Source organism: Caretta caretta, chromosome 4, assembly GCF_965140235.1.
Source record: "Caretta caretta isolate rCarCar2 chromosome 4, rCarCar1.hap1, whole genome shotgun sequence".
NCBI classification, from domain to species: Eukaryota; Metazoa; Chordata; order Testudines; family Cheloniidae; genus Caretta; species Caretta caretta.
Genome location: NC_134209.1, coordinates 120,527,826 through 120,546,068, shown reverse-complemented (window position 1 = coordinate 120,546,068; position 18,243 = coordinate 120,527,826). Strand labels below are relative to the sequence as shown.

Sequence of the window (18,243 nt, the reverse complement as noted above, 5' to 3'; positions counted from 1 at the left end):
ATCTCCCCTCAACCTTCTTTTAGTTAGGCTAAACAAGCCAAGCTCCGTGAGTCTCCTTTCATAAGACAGGTTTTCCATTCCTCAGATCATCCTAGTAGCCCTTCTCTGTACCTGTTCCAGTTTGAATTCATCCTTCTTAAACATGAGACCAGAACTGCACACAGTATTCCAGGTGAGGTCTCACCAGTGCCTTGTATAACGGTACTAAAACCTCCTTATCTCTACTGGAAATACCTCGCCTGATGCATCCCAAGACCGCATTAGCTTTTTTCACGGCCATATCACGTTGGCAGCTCATAGTCATCCTATGATCAACCAATACTCAAAGGTCCTTCTCCTCCTCCATTACTTCTAATTGATACGTCCCCAACTTATAACTAAAATTCTTGTTATTAATTCCTAAATGCATAACCTTACACTTCTCACTATTAAATTTCATCCTATTACTATTACTCCAGTCTACAAGGTCATCCAAATCTTTCTGTATGATTTCCCGGTTCTTCTCTAAATTGGCAATACCTGCCAGCTTTGTATCATCCACAAAGTTTATTAGCACACTCCCACTTTTTGTGTCGAGGTCAGTAATAAAAAGATTGGTCCCAAAACTGATCCCTGAGGAACTCCACTTGTAACCTCCCTCCAGCCTGACAGTTCACCTTTCAGTAGGTCCCGCTGTAGTCTCCCTGTTAACCAATTCCTTATCCACCTTTCAGTTTTCATATTGATCCCCATCTTTTCCAATTTAACTAATAATTCCCCATGTGGCACGGTATCAAACGCCTTACTGAAATCTAGGTGGATTAAATTAGATCCACTGCATTTTCTTTGTCTAAAAACTCTGTTACTTTCTCAAAGAAGGAGATCAGGTTGGTTTGGCACAATCTACCTTTTGTAAAACCATGTTGTATTTTGTCCCATTTACCATTGACCTCAGTATCCTTAACTACTTTCTCCTTCAAAATTTTTTCCAAGACCTTGCATACTACAGATGTTAAACTAACAGGCCTGTAGTTACCCGGATCACTTTTTTTTCCTTTCTTAAAAATAGGAACTATGTTAGCAGTTCTCCAGCCATATGGTACAACCCCTGAGTTTACAGATTCATTAAAAATTCTTGCTAATGGGCTTGCAATTTCATGTGCCAATTCCTTTAATATTCTTGGATGAAGATTATCTGGGCCCCCCAATTTAGTCCCATTAAGCTGTTCGAGTTTCGCTTCTACCTCAGATATGGTAATATCTACCTCCATATCCTCATTCCCATTTGTCATGCTACCATTATCCCTAAGATCCTCTTTAGCCTTATTAAAGACTGAGGCAAAGTATTTGTTTAGATATTGGGCCATGCCTAGATTATCCTTGACCTCCACTCCATCCTCAGTGTTTAGCGGTCCCACTTCTTCTTTCTTTGTTTTCTTCTTATTTATATGGCTGTAGAACCTTTTACTATTGGTTTTAATTCCCTTTGCAAGGTCCAACTCTACTTGACTTTTAGGCTTTCTCACTTTATCCCTACATGTTCTGACCTCAATAAGGTAGCTTTCCATGCTGATCCCTCCCATCTTCCACTCCCTGTATGCTTTCCGCTTTTTCTTAATCACCTCTCTGAGAGCTTGCTCCTCCAGCTTGGTCTACAACTCCTGCCTATGAATTTTTTCCCCTTTCTTGGGATGCAGGCTTCCGATAGCTTCTGCAGCTTTGATTTAAAGTAATCCCAGGCCTCCTCTGCCTTTAGATCCATAAGTTCTTCAATCCAATCCACTTCCCTAACTAATTTCCTTAATTTTTGAAAATCAGCCCTTTTGAAATCAAAAACCCTAGTTGCAGATTTATTTTTGTTAATCCTTCCGTTCAGTTTGAACTGAATTAGCTCATGATCACTTGAACCAAGATTGTCCCCTACAACCATTTCTTCTGTGATGTTCTCATTATTCACCAAAATCAAATCTAAAATGGTATCCCCTCTAGTCGGTTCAGCAACTACTTGATGAAGGAATCCATCAGCTATGCATCTAGGAAAATCTGAGCCCTATTATTATTACTAGCACTCGTCCTCCAGTCTATATCTGGGAAGTTAAAGTCTCCCATGATCACGCAGTTTCCGTTAGTATTTACTTCATTAAAAACATCCATATCCAAATTAGATCCCGGCGGTCTATAGCACACCCCAAGTATTATCACAGGGAGGGCTCTAGTAATTTTCTTCCCCAATGTGATTTTTGCCCAGACAGACTCTGTCTTATCCATTCCATGGCTTCTTATTTCTTTACATTCTACCTCCTCATTGATACACAGTGCTACTCCACCACCTTTACCCTTATTTCTATCTTTCCTAAACAGCACATACCCTTCAATACCCGTAGTCCAGTCATGACTACTATTCCACCATGTTTCTGTTATCCCTATAATATCTGGTTTCACTTCCTGCACCAGTAGCTCTGGTTCCTCCATTTTGTTACCTACTCTCCTTGCATTAGTGTGCAAAGACCTTAACTTTTGCTGTTTGGCCTCGCTCACATTCTGTACCCTATTAGGCACGGTCATTCTACAGCCAGTATAACCTATTAGACTGGTATCCACACGGCCCTTCCTCCTTACATACATTCTCCTACCCACGGCTGTATCCTTTCTTACTTCGTTTTCTTCCCTCTCAATGCTAAAATCTGGTGTGGAGATTACCTGGACATCTCCCAACCATCTCCCCCAAATTCCTAGTTTAAAGTTCTCTTAATCAGTTCTGCCAGCCTCCATCCTAGAAGTCTATTTCCTTCCCTACTCAGATGAAGTCCATCCCAAGAGAACTGTCCTCTGTCCATGAATGCATCCCAGTGGCCATACATCCCAAAGCCCTCCTTATAGCACCACTGCCTAAGCCATCTGTTGATAGTCATAATCTTGTCACACCTTTGTTGCCCTTCTCTAGAAACAGGCAGAATCCCTCTGAAGATCACCTGAGCCTTGATTTCCTTAAGCGTCTTCCCCAGCCTAGCATAGTCTCCCTTTATACTTTCCAGCGAGAATCTAGCCGTATCATTTGTTCCCACATGAAGGATAATTAGAGGATTCTTCCCTGCTCCCTTTAGGATCCTTTTCAACCTCAGGTCTACATCCTGTATCTTAGCACCTGGAAGGTAGCACACCCTTCTATTCTCTGGTTAGAAGCCAGTCTATTCTTCTCAGTAAAGAGTCCCCAATCACATAGACCTGCCTTTTCCTGATGATGGTGCTCTTCTCCCATCTATCCCCTTTTCCCTCTGGCTGCAAGTTCTTTCTATTCCTGTTCTCCCTTGTAATCCTCTTCAACCCATCCTGTATCCTCCTTTTAGTGAGACTTTTGATGCAGTCCCACATAACATTCTCAAGGAAATGTGATCTAGATGAAATTATTATAAGGTGAGCACACAGTTGGTTGAAAAACTGGACTCAGAGTAATTATCAATGGTTTGGTGTCAAACTAAGAGGATGTATCTGGTTGGGTCCTTCACGTAATCTGACCTGGGTCCAGTGCTATTCAACGTTTCCATCAATGACTTGAATAATGGATTGGAGAAAGTGCTTATAAAATTGGGGGATGTCACCAAGTTTGGAGGAATTGCAAGCACTTTGGAAGACAGGATTAGAATTCAAAACGACCTTGAAAAATTGGACAAATGATCTGAAATCAACAAGATGAAATTCAGAAAAGACAAATGCGAAGTACTACACTTGGGAAGTAAAAATCAAAAGCACAACTACATAATGGGGAACAACTGAATAGGCAGTAGTACCACTGAAAAAGATCTGGGTTTAAAGTGGATCACAAATTGAATATGAGTCAACAATATGATGCAGTTGTGAAAACGGTTAATATAATTCTTGACTGTATTAGTAATAGAAGTGTCACATGTGAGGTAATTGTCCCACTGTACTCATCACTGGTAAGGCCTCAGCTGGAGTGTTATATCCAGTTCTAGGTGCCATATTTTAGAAAAGATGTGTACAAATTGTGGACTCCAGAGGAGAGCAACAAAAATGATAAAAGGTTTAGAAAATCTGACTTATGAAAAAGTTTTAAAAATTTGTCTAGTCTTGAGAAGAGAATGCTGAAGAAGGACCTGATAAGTCTTCAAATGTGTTAAGATATGTCATAAAGAAGATAGTGATCAATTATACTATGTCCATTGAAGGGAGGTCAAGAAGTAATGGGCTTAATCTGCTGCAAGGGAGATTTAGTTTAGATATTAGGACAAACTTTCTAACTATAAGGTTAGTTAAGCTCTAGAATAGGCTTCCAAGGCAGGTTGTGGAATCCTTGCCAGTGGAGGTTTTTAGGAACAGGTTTAATATCTATCAGGGATGGGCTAGTTATACTTATTCCTGCCTCAGTGTGTGGGGTGGACGAGATGACCCTTTCCAGACCTACATTTCTATGATTCTGTGATCTTTCGTGTATAGACAAGACCTAAGTCCTATTTTAAAAACTCATTTAGCAGCCAAAGTCTCTTTGAAAGGTAATGAGTTCCTAAGTCACTTTTAAATTCTAAGTTGCGTAAGCACTTATAATTCTAAGTTATGTAATAACTTTAAAAAATTTTTACCCAACATACCCTTTTCATTGTATATAAAATGGCCTGCTGTAACACCTAGGCTACTAAGAATAATTTTGAAGAAGCTTTTACTGAGGATCCTTTATAACTTTACTTCATCAGCACAGATATTGGACTACATATGAAACAATATATCTCAGGATTTTATATTACTACTCATCACTATAGTATCTGAGTACATACGGTGACATGAAATCCAAAACCAGATGAAACTCACCTGGGTTTCCTGTTTTGTTACAAATATGTAACTTGTGGCAGATTTGTGAACTTGGGCTGAATTTCAGACCCACTGAAAGGATTTATGGTTCTGACCCTCACCACGGCAAAACTCTGTGCTTTCAACCTGAATTTCAAAACAAAAGTCACTGGCTGTGAACTCAACCAAGTCCATCTTCCTCCTCCCCACCCCCATCCATTGTGGTGTTTGGCACTTTAGGCAGTGGGAAGCTGGGGCAGAGTAGGACCTCTGAGAATAATCAAACAAGTTATTTTATCTGAAAGACACTAAATATTAGGCAAATAGATGACATCTGCAGTGCTGCATTGATATGTGGTTTCATCTGTTATATAGCACTAATGTAAGTGCCGCCAATCACAAACATTTCCCCAGAAAATGTTTCATGGCATCTCTTTGTTGAACAGAGTAAAAATAACTGGACTTTCCCTAATGAAAACTGGGTCAGGAGACCCAGGGTCTTCCCTGCGAAAATATTGAAAAATGATGTTTGGAAAATGTGTTTTTATGTGCACAGAGAGGCTGTCAATATTTCTTTGTAGCTAGGCTTGTAATCAACTTTCCAGCTCACTCCTACACCAGCCAGGAAGCAGGTCTCCATTCGTAAATGCCCAAATGGTTTTGATCAAGGTAGACCTTAGAAAATCAGATATTAGGGATGGTTGAGGTTTACCGTCTTAAAAATGTCATCTGTCTTCAGTCTTGTCTGTCATATATGTCTGACAAATATTGTGCTACCTTTTTATGGTATTTGGGCTGGCTTATTACATTGTGTTGTATTATAAACAACTAGAAAAGCTGTTTTGTCATCTACAGCAGTTGTTCATAATGGAAGATATCTCACTACTGAGGGTGAGCAGGGAATCAAGGGAGGGTCTTCACCAAGATGGCAGCTTCTGCCCTGGCCCTTATGCGGCTCACCTGTGTGCAGCAATGTTCCCTCCCTCCCCACACCCCAGCGACAGCAGTGTGGTGTGGGAAAGTTACCCTTAATGGGGCAAGAAACAAAGCAGTTCTGCAGGAGCAGATTGCCCAGTATCTTAATGAGAGTTTCCTGGAGACCTCCAAGGCAGATTTCTGTGAAGGGAGGGAGTCAATCAACACCCTGTTCCGCCGCTCAGTCTAGGCATGTGGTGGTACGCACAACGAACAGACACAAGCCTGCTTTCTGCAACCCGCCTGCCCCCCAACAACTCGCTTCAGCGATTCACAAAATCAAAGCCACTTACCAGGGGCCTCCTTTCCTGTTTGTTCTTCCCCAAGATCCAACAGCTGTGACTGGCTAGCCTCCTCCTGGGTAGAGAAGAGCTCTGGGCTGCATGCATCTCTCACCTCCAAGTCGTCCTCTGCCTCTGGGTCCCCCTCACACTCCTTGTCCAAGATTTCCTCCTCCTGGCTTGGTCAACTCTCGACTGGCACACGAGCCATCGCAGTATCCTCAGTCGCCTTTGCAGTGGAGGTGGGGTCGCCACCGAGTATCACGTCCAGCTCTTTGTAGAACCAGCAGCTCGTAGGCGCAGCACTGGAGTGGCGGTTTGCCTCCCACGCCTTGTGGTGTAGGCATTCCGCAGCTCCTTCACTTTGACCCTGCACTGAAGTGTGATCCAGTCATGGCCCCTTTCTGTCATGCATTGTGAAATCTGTCCATAGGTATCATAATTCCTACGGCTGGAGCGCAGCTGGGACTGGACAGCCTCCTCTCCCCAAATGCTGATGAGATCCAGCAGCTCAGCATTGCTCCAAGTGGGGGATTGCCTGGTGCGTAAAGCAGGCATGGCACCTGGAAAGATGCACTGAGACCACTGCACATGTCACCAAGCAAACAGGAAGGGGACTTTCAAAATTCCCAAGGAATTTACAGGGTGGAGATGACGGTTGGTTACCTGAGGGCAGGGCAGTAGAGTTCAAACAGATGACCAGAGAAGCGAGAACAGGCATTGTGGGACACCTCCTGGAGGCCCATCACAGCGCTGTAATCGCCAGGGTGTCTACACTGGCACTGTGGCCCTGTACCCCTGGCGCAGACAGCTGTATGCCTCTCGTTGGGGTGGTTTTTTTACAGCACTGAAACTGCACAGTTTCTGCGCACTAAGTGGCTTGGCAGTCTGTACACCTCAGGAGTTACAACACAGACAGCTTCTTTACTGCACAGAAACTTGCCAGTGTAGCCAGGCCTAACTTAATCATGTCACGAACCAAAGCAGTTGTGTCCTTGCCAGGATATTGTTGTAACAAGTTTACCATTTAATGGGAGTTGTTCCACAGACAGAAGTCTTTTAATTGATCTTTAAACACAAACCGCCCAACAGAAGTATTCCTGGAGGATATCTACTGAATGATGTCACATGCCAGAATAACTAATTGTGCATTTGCCAAAAAATTACATACTTGCCATGTGATTGTTTGCCATCCAGTGTTGTCACTTAACATGAGTCACACCAATGACATCATTTACCTGCTGCATAACTTGTGGGTTGCGTAATCAGTTGCCGAATAGGACTACCTATGGTTATTTTGGCCTGCTGCTTCACTGCTCTATGGCCAGACGAGGATGTCAGTATCTACGGTACCACAGCAAGAGGATGATGGGGCATTACCTGACAGTGGACATTCAAAGCCATTTTCAGCTCCTAGAAGAATGTTGAAATAACTGTTGATCCAACCAAGTGGAACTTTATCAAATGGTAGTAAGTGGAGGTAAAGCACAGTAAGGACCTCCTTTGCTCTAAGAGTAAAGTGCATAACCAGTCATACACTGTGGCACCCTCTTCTTCTCTAGAAATCTGGAAACCGCTCAGTCTACCACTCCCCCTGCACCATGTGTCTGTTCTGTCTATTTAGATTGTAAACTCTTGCAGGGCCGGGATGTCTTTTTGTTCTCTTTGTACAGCACCTACCACAATGGGGTCTTGATCCATGACTAGGGTTCCTAGGCACAATGGTAATACAAATAATAAATAATATTTTCCCATGTTTCCTGACAAGTAAATCACTTTTCCCAACTTCCTACATTTCATTTTTGATCAACTAATAACATACCATATGTGAATAGCATCTGATGTGGCCTCCGTTGTGTTAAGAGTTAATAACACAATTCTAATGAGGTATCTCTAGATGGTGGAGATGTGATAGTCTTCACATAGATGAAGGTGGAGCTAGTTGCTCATTATAAACCTGATTTTGACCCACTTGTTTACCTTTAATATCCATCTGAAAGTTTAGTTCAGGTTAGAATTTTTATAGAAAATTTGGGGAAAACTGGGCACGGTAAATTTGGGATTTGATTGTTCAAAACCATAAGTGGTTTACATCTCTCATACATATTCTGACATTTTTGATTTATCATAATTCCAAAATGTTTGGACTTCAAAACTCTGAATTTGGTTTATTTTGTTTTTCTGCTCCCATACAACATTAGTGACTTTTGTTGGATTGAAGGGTATGATGTAGAGGACTTTATTTAGTTATTAAAAAGCATTAAAGATTAAATGATTATTAAAGATTATTAAAAAGATATAAAAAGTTTTTATTCCCAAGTGCTATACTTAAAGGATGTATCCATAATGCCAGCTGTTTAGTTTTAACAGAAATAAAAAGATCAATAACTTGACACACAACTTATTTTAGTAACAGTTTTATTCCTTGATTTTCAGTGAAAATTAACTAGATAGATTTTTTTTAAATAAAAGCTTACATAGTTTGAACAAAATAAACCATGCAGATAAATGGGAGGAAAGCATTTTGTATTTCATATGGAAGAAAAGTGGAATCAGATAGATACAGTCCTCTTGTCTGTAATTTGATGGAAACTCAGTACAAAAATCTTCTATAGATTCTGTTACATTCTTTCTAGATTATGTGCCATGAAATCACTACCTTAAAAACAGAATTGGGGAAATTGCAACAGAAAAGGCAATTGAGTAAACATAATTTAATTCTATCTCAAAATGCAGACAAATTAGTAGAAAATAGTAACTGTTTCCAAAAATAATACTGCAATGACAGTTATCGTCCCCCTCCCTCCACAAACACAGGGCATGATCTGAGGAATAGTAAATGTGAAAATGCAAAGGTTTATAAGAAAAGGAGTACTAGTGGCACCTTAGAGACTAAACAATTTATAAGGTTTATAAGAATGTTGTTCCTGTCAGGTAAGCACAGTAAAGAGATGGAAATCAGTTTGACTTTTTACAATGACTTATTAAGCAGTGCGTTAAGAAATGGAGCCTGGATTTATTCATTTCAGTACAAACTGAACAACTTTAATGGTTCATGGTCTCTATTCTTACATTACAAAACAATATTTTCAAACCCCGAGGAATGCTGAGAAGGGAAGAGAAGTAGAAAAACTGACAATTTAAAGTGAAGTTAGAATAAATGTATCTCAACCTCCATGAACTATGGACTTCTGGAATGCTATTGTGTTGGTGGCATAGGGTGTAAATTTCTTTTGTATGAAGATAGATATCAATTCTTAAATGTACATTGATATTCTGATGTTGAACATTTGATTTTTGAGGGTTTTTAAATTTTTGTTTTTAGTCTTTGTTTTTTTAGCTCTAACCATTAAATACAGCAGTTATGTAAAAGTAAAAAGGAATGGGAGAAAATAGAAGTCCACAGTCAATGTGTATGATTATGATAACTAATAATGTTTTATTAACAGCATTTTTGCACGTGATTTATTGATAAGACTACAGCATAAAGCTACATTTAAAAAAAAGTTTTTGCATAGCTCTTAAAAATGTCACAACTTTGCCTTTGCAATTGGTTAACATTGCTGTGACATTTTAAAAAATGCTATGTATTAAATACAGGAAGTATCCAGGTAACACTGCAAATATGGATGCAAAAATGAGTTAATTCTCCCAAGCAACTGAAAGGTTTTTAAGAATGAGAACTGACATTAGGAATCCTGTAAATTTACAAAAAAACACATTGCCCAATGTAAATAGCCACAGTGTAGGGAAGGGACATAAAAAGAGGCACATGGGAGGGGGGAATAGTGACTGTTAAGGGCAGTGGTTCTCAATCTATTTACCATTGTGGGCCACATCCAATACCACCTGTATGGCCCTGAGGATGTCACATGGGCCACATCTCTGTGTTGATTGGGCTGCAGCCAGCCCATGGGCCTCAGGTTGAGAACGACTTGTCAAGGGCATGGGAAATGGAGCCACCCGGGGTGAACGTTTGAGTGGAATGGAAGAAGCTGTGCAAGGATGAGTATGATCTGTGGGGTAGCAAGTCCATTCCTACTCAGCTAGCAGCCTCCATACAGACTCCTGTTCTGAAGGAGTTTGTAGTCATTCGAAAAGAGCTAAAGAAATTCTCAAAACACTTTAAAATGGAGTTAAGATTGCAGATATGCTTCACTAACTTAACAGAGGTAGGAAGCTTTACAACAACACTGTAGATTTTAAAAAGTGCTTTTTAAAAAGTTAACATATTAAAAACAAATAACAGCTGGGAAGTATAAAAGTGGACACTGAGCGGTCTTCAAATAGCCTTAACTCTGGCCAAGGTTACTACCCTGAAATCAGAAGTCAACCTTATCCATAAACTTCATAATTCCTCAACGCTACCAGTCCCATTATATGCTCTCAGTAACATTAGAGAAGTTCTGCAGTTTTGTCTATCAGAATTTACCATTAGTGAAACCATTGAATAATTATATGTTTATGTATGGTGGATGTCTGCAACTTAATACAAATAGGATAAACTAGAAAGCCACTTTTCAAAGTTAAATAACTTAATGGTTTAAAAAGCTGTTTGCCACGCTTACTACTTAATGTATTTCTGACATTTAGTCACAACAGAGAGCCAATCATCTGAAAGAAACAGGAAACACTACTTTTTAGATCAGTTTCTTTTAAATTAAGCATTATTTATTGTGAAGAAAAATGCATTTCAACTGACTAGCTTCATGCCATGTTTCAGCCCCATGTGAACAAAAGCAGCTGTGTTGGAAATCCATGGGGGAAAAATGGTTTAAGCTGGAAATGGCAACTTGCCCTTAACGATAGCAGTGCTGTGGATGCATCACTAAAAGAAAAGGTCCAAAAGTTTTCAGGTGCACCTCAACTGCTGTCAGTTTAATGGAAGCAATCTGCCTTTCAGTTCTTGTAGGACAAGATTTGCTCGAGTGCTTTGCCTACTGCTAAAGCTTTCCCTTTGTGTATAATATGGATGATTTAGAAGAAGCTGTGTCAGCACTGATTTATACATTGACAGCTAAGGATAATAAGATATGGGCAAACATACAGCTCACCCTTTTACAGATTAACCTGCAGACTGCATTAGGCAAATTTGATGGCATTAAAAGATTTTGCCAATTTGTCTGGAAACAATTTCTCTTTTGTGTTGCGTCAAGGGTAACATTTCATGCCATTGTACTAATTTAAATGGCTTTGATAAATTGTTCCAGAGGTTAGAGAATAGTACTATAGATATATTTTGCCTCTTTAAAATAAAAAGGCTATTAACATAATTGTTAAATGAAATTAATTAGTTAAAATCAAAAGAGTTCTTAGGAACATAGGTTTAAAGAAAAACACACTGCAGTACAAATATTGTGCCAAAATGATTAAAAAATGTGGTCAGGAAATTATATTTTGGTTTTTGTTTCTAGTAAACAGAAACACTATTCCAGTACAGCTACAATAGTATAGTGTTTCTGTTTACTAGAAACTAAAAGAAAAATACATATGAAACTTCAGAGGCAATGTAAAAGTTGCTATATTACAATGAAAAAAGATGTAATGATTTCTTATCCAAGTAAAGGGTTACCACAGGTTCACAAAAATCTCTGGAAGTGCTTTAGTAAAAGCCTTATTAGCTCTGATAGGTAGTATGTAATGAGAAACACAAGGGGTAAAGTTCATTTGTATTATGCTCATATTCTTAGTATTGTTCAGCTGTGTAGAAACGTGGATTTCGTATCTGAGTGGTTGTTAATTTCAGAAAAGTGTGTATCTTTCTTTTTTCAGAGGAGTCATGTAGTATGTACTGTATTAATGTTTTGAGTTGAAAAAAGTAATAACATCCTTCAGAGAAAAGTTTGTAAATTTTTCATAACTTAATACTTTAAGATTAATAATGTATGAGATGGCATTGCTGAGTTTTATTTCCAGAATTCAAGTGCTCCTTTATTACATCCTATCTGCATATAGTTACAAAGAACACAAACTATGCAAAAATCATACACTGAACGTTATTGCAGAACAAATGCTAGATATATTTGGAGCAGAATTAAAGAATGTAACTAAGAAAATGTGTATGCCTAGGACAATGTTGTTTCTTCATTTCGAACAATTCTAGAAGGAAACTGCCTTTGAAAAACTCTAAAAGTGGTCTCTCTTGCTCTTTCTTGCCAAGGATAGTGAAATTAACATGCAGCTGGTCTTCTCTGATAAATGGATTCTGTTAGGTCACTGAGGGGATGCATGTGACATTAAGTGATTTACAGTCCTTTACCTTAATGAAATTGTTTCAGTGAGATGACGCTGAGAGCTTTTAATGGATAGCTTTTCTTGATGTAATGAAATTGCATTCCTTTGGCATTTAATATAAGGTGCAGTTATTATTTACTGGAGCTTTCCCAGAGCTGCTGTTTTACGCAGACAGTTCAGAACAAAAAGAGATTTCAGTGGCAGCATCAAGGCCAGAATGGCGTGTGACATTCTTAAGCAGATGAGTGTATTTGTGAGAGCGTTTCAGTTACTGTGGCCTAGCTACACAGACCCTTTAGGAGGCTTTCTTACACAGCGTTCATCTCTTTTACCTATTCCCTCATAATCTGTTTAACAGGCAACTGGATTACAACCAGATCAGCTGTATTGAAGATGGGGCATTTAGGGCTCTACGCGACCTGGAAGTGCTGTAAGTACTGCTTGTATCTCTTACTTTTAACTGGAGCTCAGTATCTAGGGAGTACTAATGTAAAAGCTTATCTGCTAGCTGCAGCCTGGGAACAAAATGGTCTAGTGAAAAGATGTCTTAAAATAATCCACTGTGATGTGTTGTAGAATGGTAAATATATGTATAAAGACATATTATTTTGCTCACCCAGAAAAGCATTTAACAAAATAATCAGATGACATGTATTGTAAGAAAGAGACACTTCCTGAAAAAAAAAGTACTAATGCATCCATTATTTTTGTGAAATATTTTTCATTGCTGAAGTGCTACACACTTTAATATTGCTTTTGTTATGTAATTTGTTGTAGATAACCTCTATCTGCCTGTTTATCTATCTATATCAAAATGATAAATACATTGAATACATTTGTAATAACTGTTTTCATTAAGCTACTTTTTCAGTAAACAGAACCGTGATATCTGCTATGTAGCCTGTCCATTCATTATTAAATGCTTTACAACTGATTTTTTTTTTATACACAATGTATTTATGGCATTGATTGAAGGGTTGGGTTGCACGTTGCCTTGCTTACTCTTTTCTCATGTTGAAATTGCTGTCAAATGAGGATAAAGGTAACAAAATAATCTACAATGACCCTTGACCTGAAAATAGTGACTATGATGAGTAAAATGTCTAATTCCTAAAGAATTTGAGGCACAGGATACATTCTTTAAATATTTCCTCTGTCAATCAAAGTGTCACATTCCTTGGTTACTTTTATACATTTAAAGAAAGCAGGAGACTTTTTTCTCTACCAATAATAGTGCTTCTCTGGATGTCGTTTTAAATCACCCTGACTTCAAACGACTTGGAAACCCAATGCTAAATTAAATTGGTGGGGGGAGAGAGCTTTAAGTCTTAACTTAATTTTTGTTAGTAATTATGTAAAATCAAGAAGCTTTTCCGAGAACACACATTATCTTTTTATGAATAGAATCCAAAGGATAAAATACGAGCAACTTAGGGGAAAGGTGGCAGTTATTCAGCAGCTATTGAGCTAATCTATGATTACTATGAGTGGGTAGCTGTGACTATTTGTTTTTAATTTTTAACATTTTATCACATTTCTTGGTTTTAAGTCATTAGAGTCAAGTAACCAGATAACTAAAATGTTGCTTTCTCTTTTTTAAAATGTGTTAAAATATGCTGCTTATTTGATATTAACACATGTGACTTGTAAAGTGTATAAATGGGTGGTTTGTCAGCATACCTGATGTACTGTGTGATTTTTATCCGCACTTTCCAAGGAACTCACCTGTATCACAGGGTAACTTATATTTTCACAGTGCTGGTTAAGGCAGTTATCATGTTACCTTACTTTAAATATATAGCCTCCTTTAATAGTGCATTTTATATATGTCCAAAAGAAATGAATTTTGAACGTGTGTTTTAATTAAATCAAATATTATTAGTACTGCTTTACTACTATTATTTTGACTGCTCAAATATGGTAAAAATTCCCATAGACTTCAATGGTCACAGAATCAAAACCATACAAATTATTAGTATTGCACCACAAAGGCAGGTAATCATGCAGTATTGTGTGCCTGAATGAATGAATATATATATTATTATATTATATATTATATATTTATTATATATATATTAATATATTATTATATATTATTATTAGTTAAATATGTAAATAAAACGTAATCTTGAATTAAATCATTTGATATGACAAACAGTATTATAGAAGAACTTAAATTACAAACAAGGTTGAGACAAATATGTTGAATGGAACTCTAAATTGCACCTTCACAGCAGCCATATTGTCTAATAAATAAATAAAAGTTTAAAAAAAAAAAAGAAGACAACGACGACATTCAGGTCAGTCAATAGCAATAGTACATTGAATAATTAGCAACGCTAAATATATTGGTTTTGCATTTGATTGGATTTATTCTGTCTGTATTAATACTGTGCATGGAATGTGTATCTTCTATCAACATACAAGTGTATAATAGAGCTTTTAGTATGTCCTGTACCCTGATTCAATCATGTTTTAAAAGTTTGTGCTAAAGTGACAGGTCTTGTACAGTTCTAAAATAAAATAACTTTCCACCATTGAAATACTTTGGTAACATTGAGGCGGTTCAGAGGTTATTATAATTAAAGGGATGCAGTCAACTTGAAATCTAGACAATTTAAAAGAAGAGTTAAAAGTAGTTTCAGGTATTACTACTGGCAGTGAATCCTCCAGAAAATTTCTATGGCTTTCAAATTTCCTATTTTTTAAAATGTTTTTCTTTCCACTGTAGCTGTGTGACTGAAGCAAATGGGGGAAACTGACTATGCAGGCGTGATCCTGGCAATTCACACAATGCTGTTAAGTTCAAAGAGTAAACAAACTGCTAAAATAGAAACAGAATTTTGGGGGTTATGTGTAACAGGGGGTGAAAATATTTCAGATAGAAGTATGATTTTTTTTAAGTTGGCAGTGTCCCTTTAATGAAAGCCACAGATTTGGTTTATTAGATGTAATTGTTTATGGTCTAATCCATTAAGTTACTACTAGCTACTGTTTTGCTGTACTCCAGCAATTAAATCCATAGAATTAAATTGGTGCAACATAAGGGGAATACAAGAACGGTCAAAGAAAGAAATAATTAGTTAAATAACCAAACACCAGAAATATAATAAAGTGTTTATAAAATCTGTCCTATTTAAGTAGTATCAGAACTACATAAATGCTCACTGGTTTGCGTTCCCTGTTTTAAAAAGGTGTACCTTGGAAGTCACCCATTAATAAGTCATGCAGGGAGACTCATAGGAACTGTATATTTTTCATTTGGACATTGTGACAGAGAGTCATATAAAGACCTAACAGTGATCATATCACCATTTTAGACCCTTTTCTGGCAGTCTCATCTTTGCACTAGCCCTATGCAAAATGTCACTTTTTTCAAGTCGGACACATGTCCTTATCTTTTTTTCCTTTCTTCCTGATTCTACTCCTCTTTGGTTTCTGTACCCCTCAGGGCACACAGAGGAGTTCCCTTGTGTGTGGGTGAAGAGAACAAAACAGAAATCAGTAAGCACAGTGAGGTAAATTTGCAAACATCGCACCAAAAATTAACTCACATAGCTACCATTAAAGCTAATTGGAGGTGCTCAACCTGATTCCATTCATGGTGCTCGCAATTTACCCATGTGTGTTTCAGAAGTACTTTGTACTTTTAATTCAAAAGTCTTGAGAAACGAGCATAAATTATGCAAATGATGCTTCATGTTTTAAAAAAATACAACTGAAACACTTGCTTTTTTCAAGAAGAAGTGCAAAGATTTAGCCAATGGAATTCTCAGTCCATTAGAGTTGATTAGTAAAGCACAAAATAACATTTTGAAAATGACAGGTTTCAGAGGAACAGCCGTGTTAGTCTGTATTCGCAAAAAGAAAAGGAGTACTTGTGGCACCTTAGAGACTAACCAATTTATTTGAGCATGAGCTTTCGTGAGCCACAGCTCACTTCGCTGTGGCTCACGAAAGCTCATGCTCAAATAAATTGGTTAGTCTCTAAGGTGCCACAAGTACTCCTTTTCATTTTGAAAATGTACTTCATGCTGTTCAAATGAACAAGTTGTAAGACAAAAGTATGGGGGAATATTAACTCTAAATCATATTGTTCTCTTCCTTGTTCTGGAGTCAAGCTTGTCTTCTTTTTATATCAAACCAAATGTAATAATTAAATGAAAGATATTTCATAAAGTTTTCATACATTATTACTCGTTATCTTTGCAATAAATGTATGCTAAGACAACTCTTTGCTAACCAAGTATTTATTTACTTAGATTTATTCACTGTGCCTGTGCCAAGTTGTAAGCACATTGCACAACATACATAGAGCTATTCTGGTAAAATATTAAGGCTCCCAAGAGGTCCATACCTTATACAGAACAAGTCACCTAAAATCATCATGCAACTCTCCATGGCAACTACCAACCCCATCTCCCACATAGCCTCAGTAAGCCCTTGGGTCATCCTTCCCAGGAAAACCTGGGCCAGGTGGATCTTGCAGCATGTCTTCAAAGTCATCACATCTGGGTCCTGAGGAACCAGAGAGTGAATTGAATTCCAGAACCAGGGATCCCTCCCTGAGAATATCCTGCCACCAGCTGTCTCCTGCTTTATGCTAGGATGGCATTCCCACCTTTAATACCTCAGATGATCTCAACATGTGCAATGACTGGAGAGGGAGACAGCCTCTCAGGTAGCTAGGGTTTGAATCATTTGGGACATAAGGGTCAAATGCCAACACTTCATCTGGAATCCATTGGCAGCCAAGGCGGCTCACATGGTGTAAACTCACAGGTGTAAACACTCTTTTCCTGAAATCCCGATTTTAAAGAGCAGGCCCCGACATTGTGCACTAGCTGTATTTTCTGCAAAATCATAGCAAATTTGTATCTCAAGTAATACCATCTGATTTTCTTCGTAAATTTTTGGACAATATCTGGAATCCTGATAACTACAGCATGCTAAGTTGAATCTTTTTGTGTTTTGCAGCACTCTCAACAATAACAACATCACTCGACTTTCAGTGGCAAGTTTCAACCACATGCCCAAACTCAGAACCTTGTAAGTAGTCCCGATGACAATAGCTGTCTGTTCTGTTAATCTAGTGTGTTCACCACTTCTCTATTTCTACACAAGTTTTGCTAGTGGTTCTGAAAAGGCATCAAGATGGATTTGTGGGCAAGAAAGGGGAAAAGTGCAACTCAACGATCTCTAGATTGAGATCCACTCCAGCAGCATAACGGCACTATGTGAGTCAGTTGCAGAGGGATCTTCGAGGTGAAATTAACAAACCCCCACAAGCCAAGGGCAGTAAGTGAGACCCATGAACTAGAAATCCTTTTGTCAGTTATGCAGGCTGTTGGGGCCACTGGATCAACAGAAATGCAGCTGCCATGGCCATTTCTCTATCCTGTCACAAATTGCAGCAATGCTCTCCACACCATACATGAGTTTCACTATCTAGAGAAGAAGGTGGAGACTATTCTGCACATTATAATTATATCTAAGAATAGGTGCTTTTGAAAGTGAACAAAATTGTTTTACTTTGAGCTATTCAATAGGTCACATTTCATTTAAGAATATGGAAGAATCTTTGATTGGCTGTCAGATGTGATAAATGGGAAATGTTTATGACTGCACTGCTAGCAGACCTAATTAAACTAAACTGGCTCTCCAACATTCTTTGTAACAAAAAATTATAGCATCAACTGGTAGTGCTGTTTTAATTAAGGTTGTGTCAGCATTTACATTAAGGCCCCAATTTTTAGCAGTTACGACTGAAACATAAGCATATGCTTCAGGCTACTAAAATGAAACAAAGAAACTGTTCATGCAAGTTCTAGCCTTTTTTAAAATTTATGCAAAAACTAAGGATTGCCTTTTTTAAAACATGCAATTGTTTTTAAATAATAATAGTAATAATTATTATAATTAATAATATAATATTTTAGGGCTTAATCCTGAGCTCCCTCTCCAGGCAGAA

General features: G+C 38.1%; 1 protein-coding gene across 9 annotated transcripts in view; it reads left to right on the top strand.

Moving 5' to 3' along the window:
- Nucleotides 1-18,243, top strand: part of SLIT2 (slit guidance ligand 2) — a 422,385-nt gene that overhangs the window by 261,866 nt on the left and 142,276 nt on the right. For all 9 annotated transcript variants that reach the window (XM_075128007.1, XM_075128006.1, XM_048848731.2 and 6 more), the window contains exons 6-7: nucleotides 12,631-12,702; nucleotides 17,250-17,321. In XM_075128007.1, coding sequence (XP_074984108.1) covers nucleotides 12,631-12,702; nucleotides 17,250-17,321 — 144 coding nt within the window. The remainder of the gene's footprint in view (nucleotides 1-12,630; nucleotides 12,703-17,249; nucleotides 17,322-18,243) is intronic.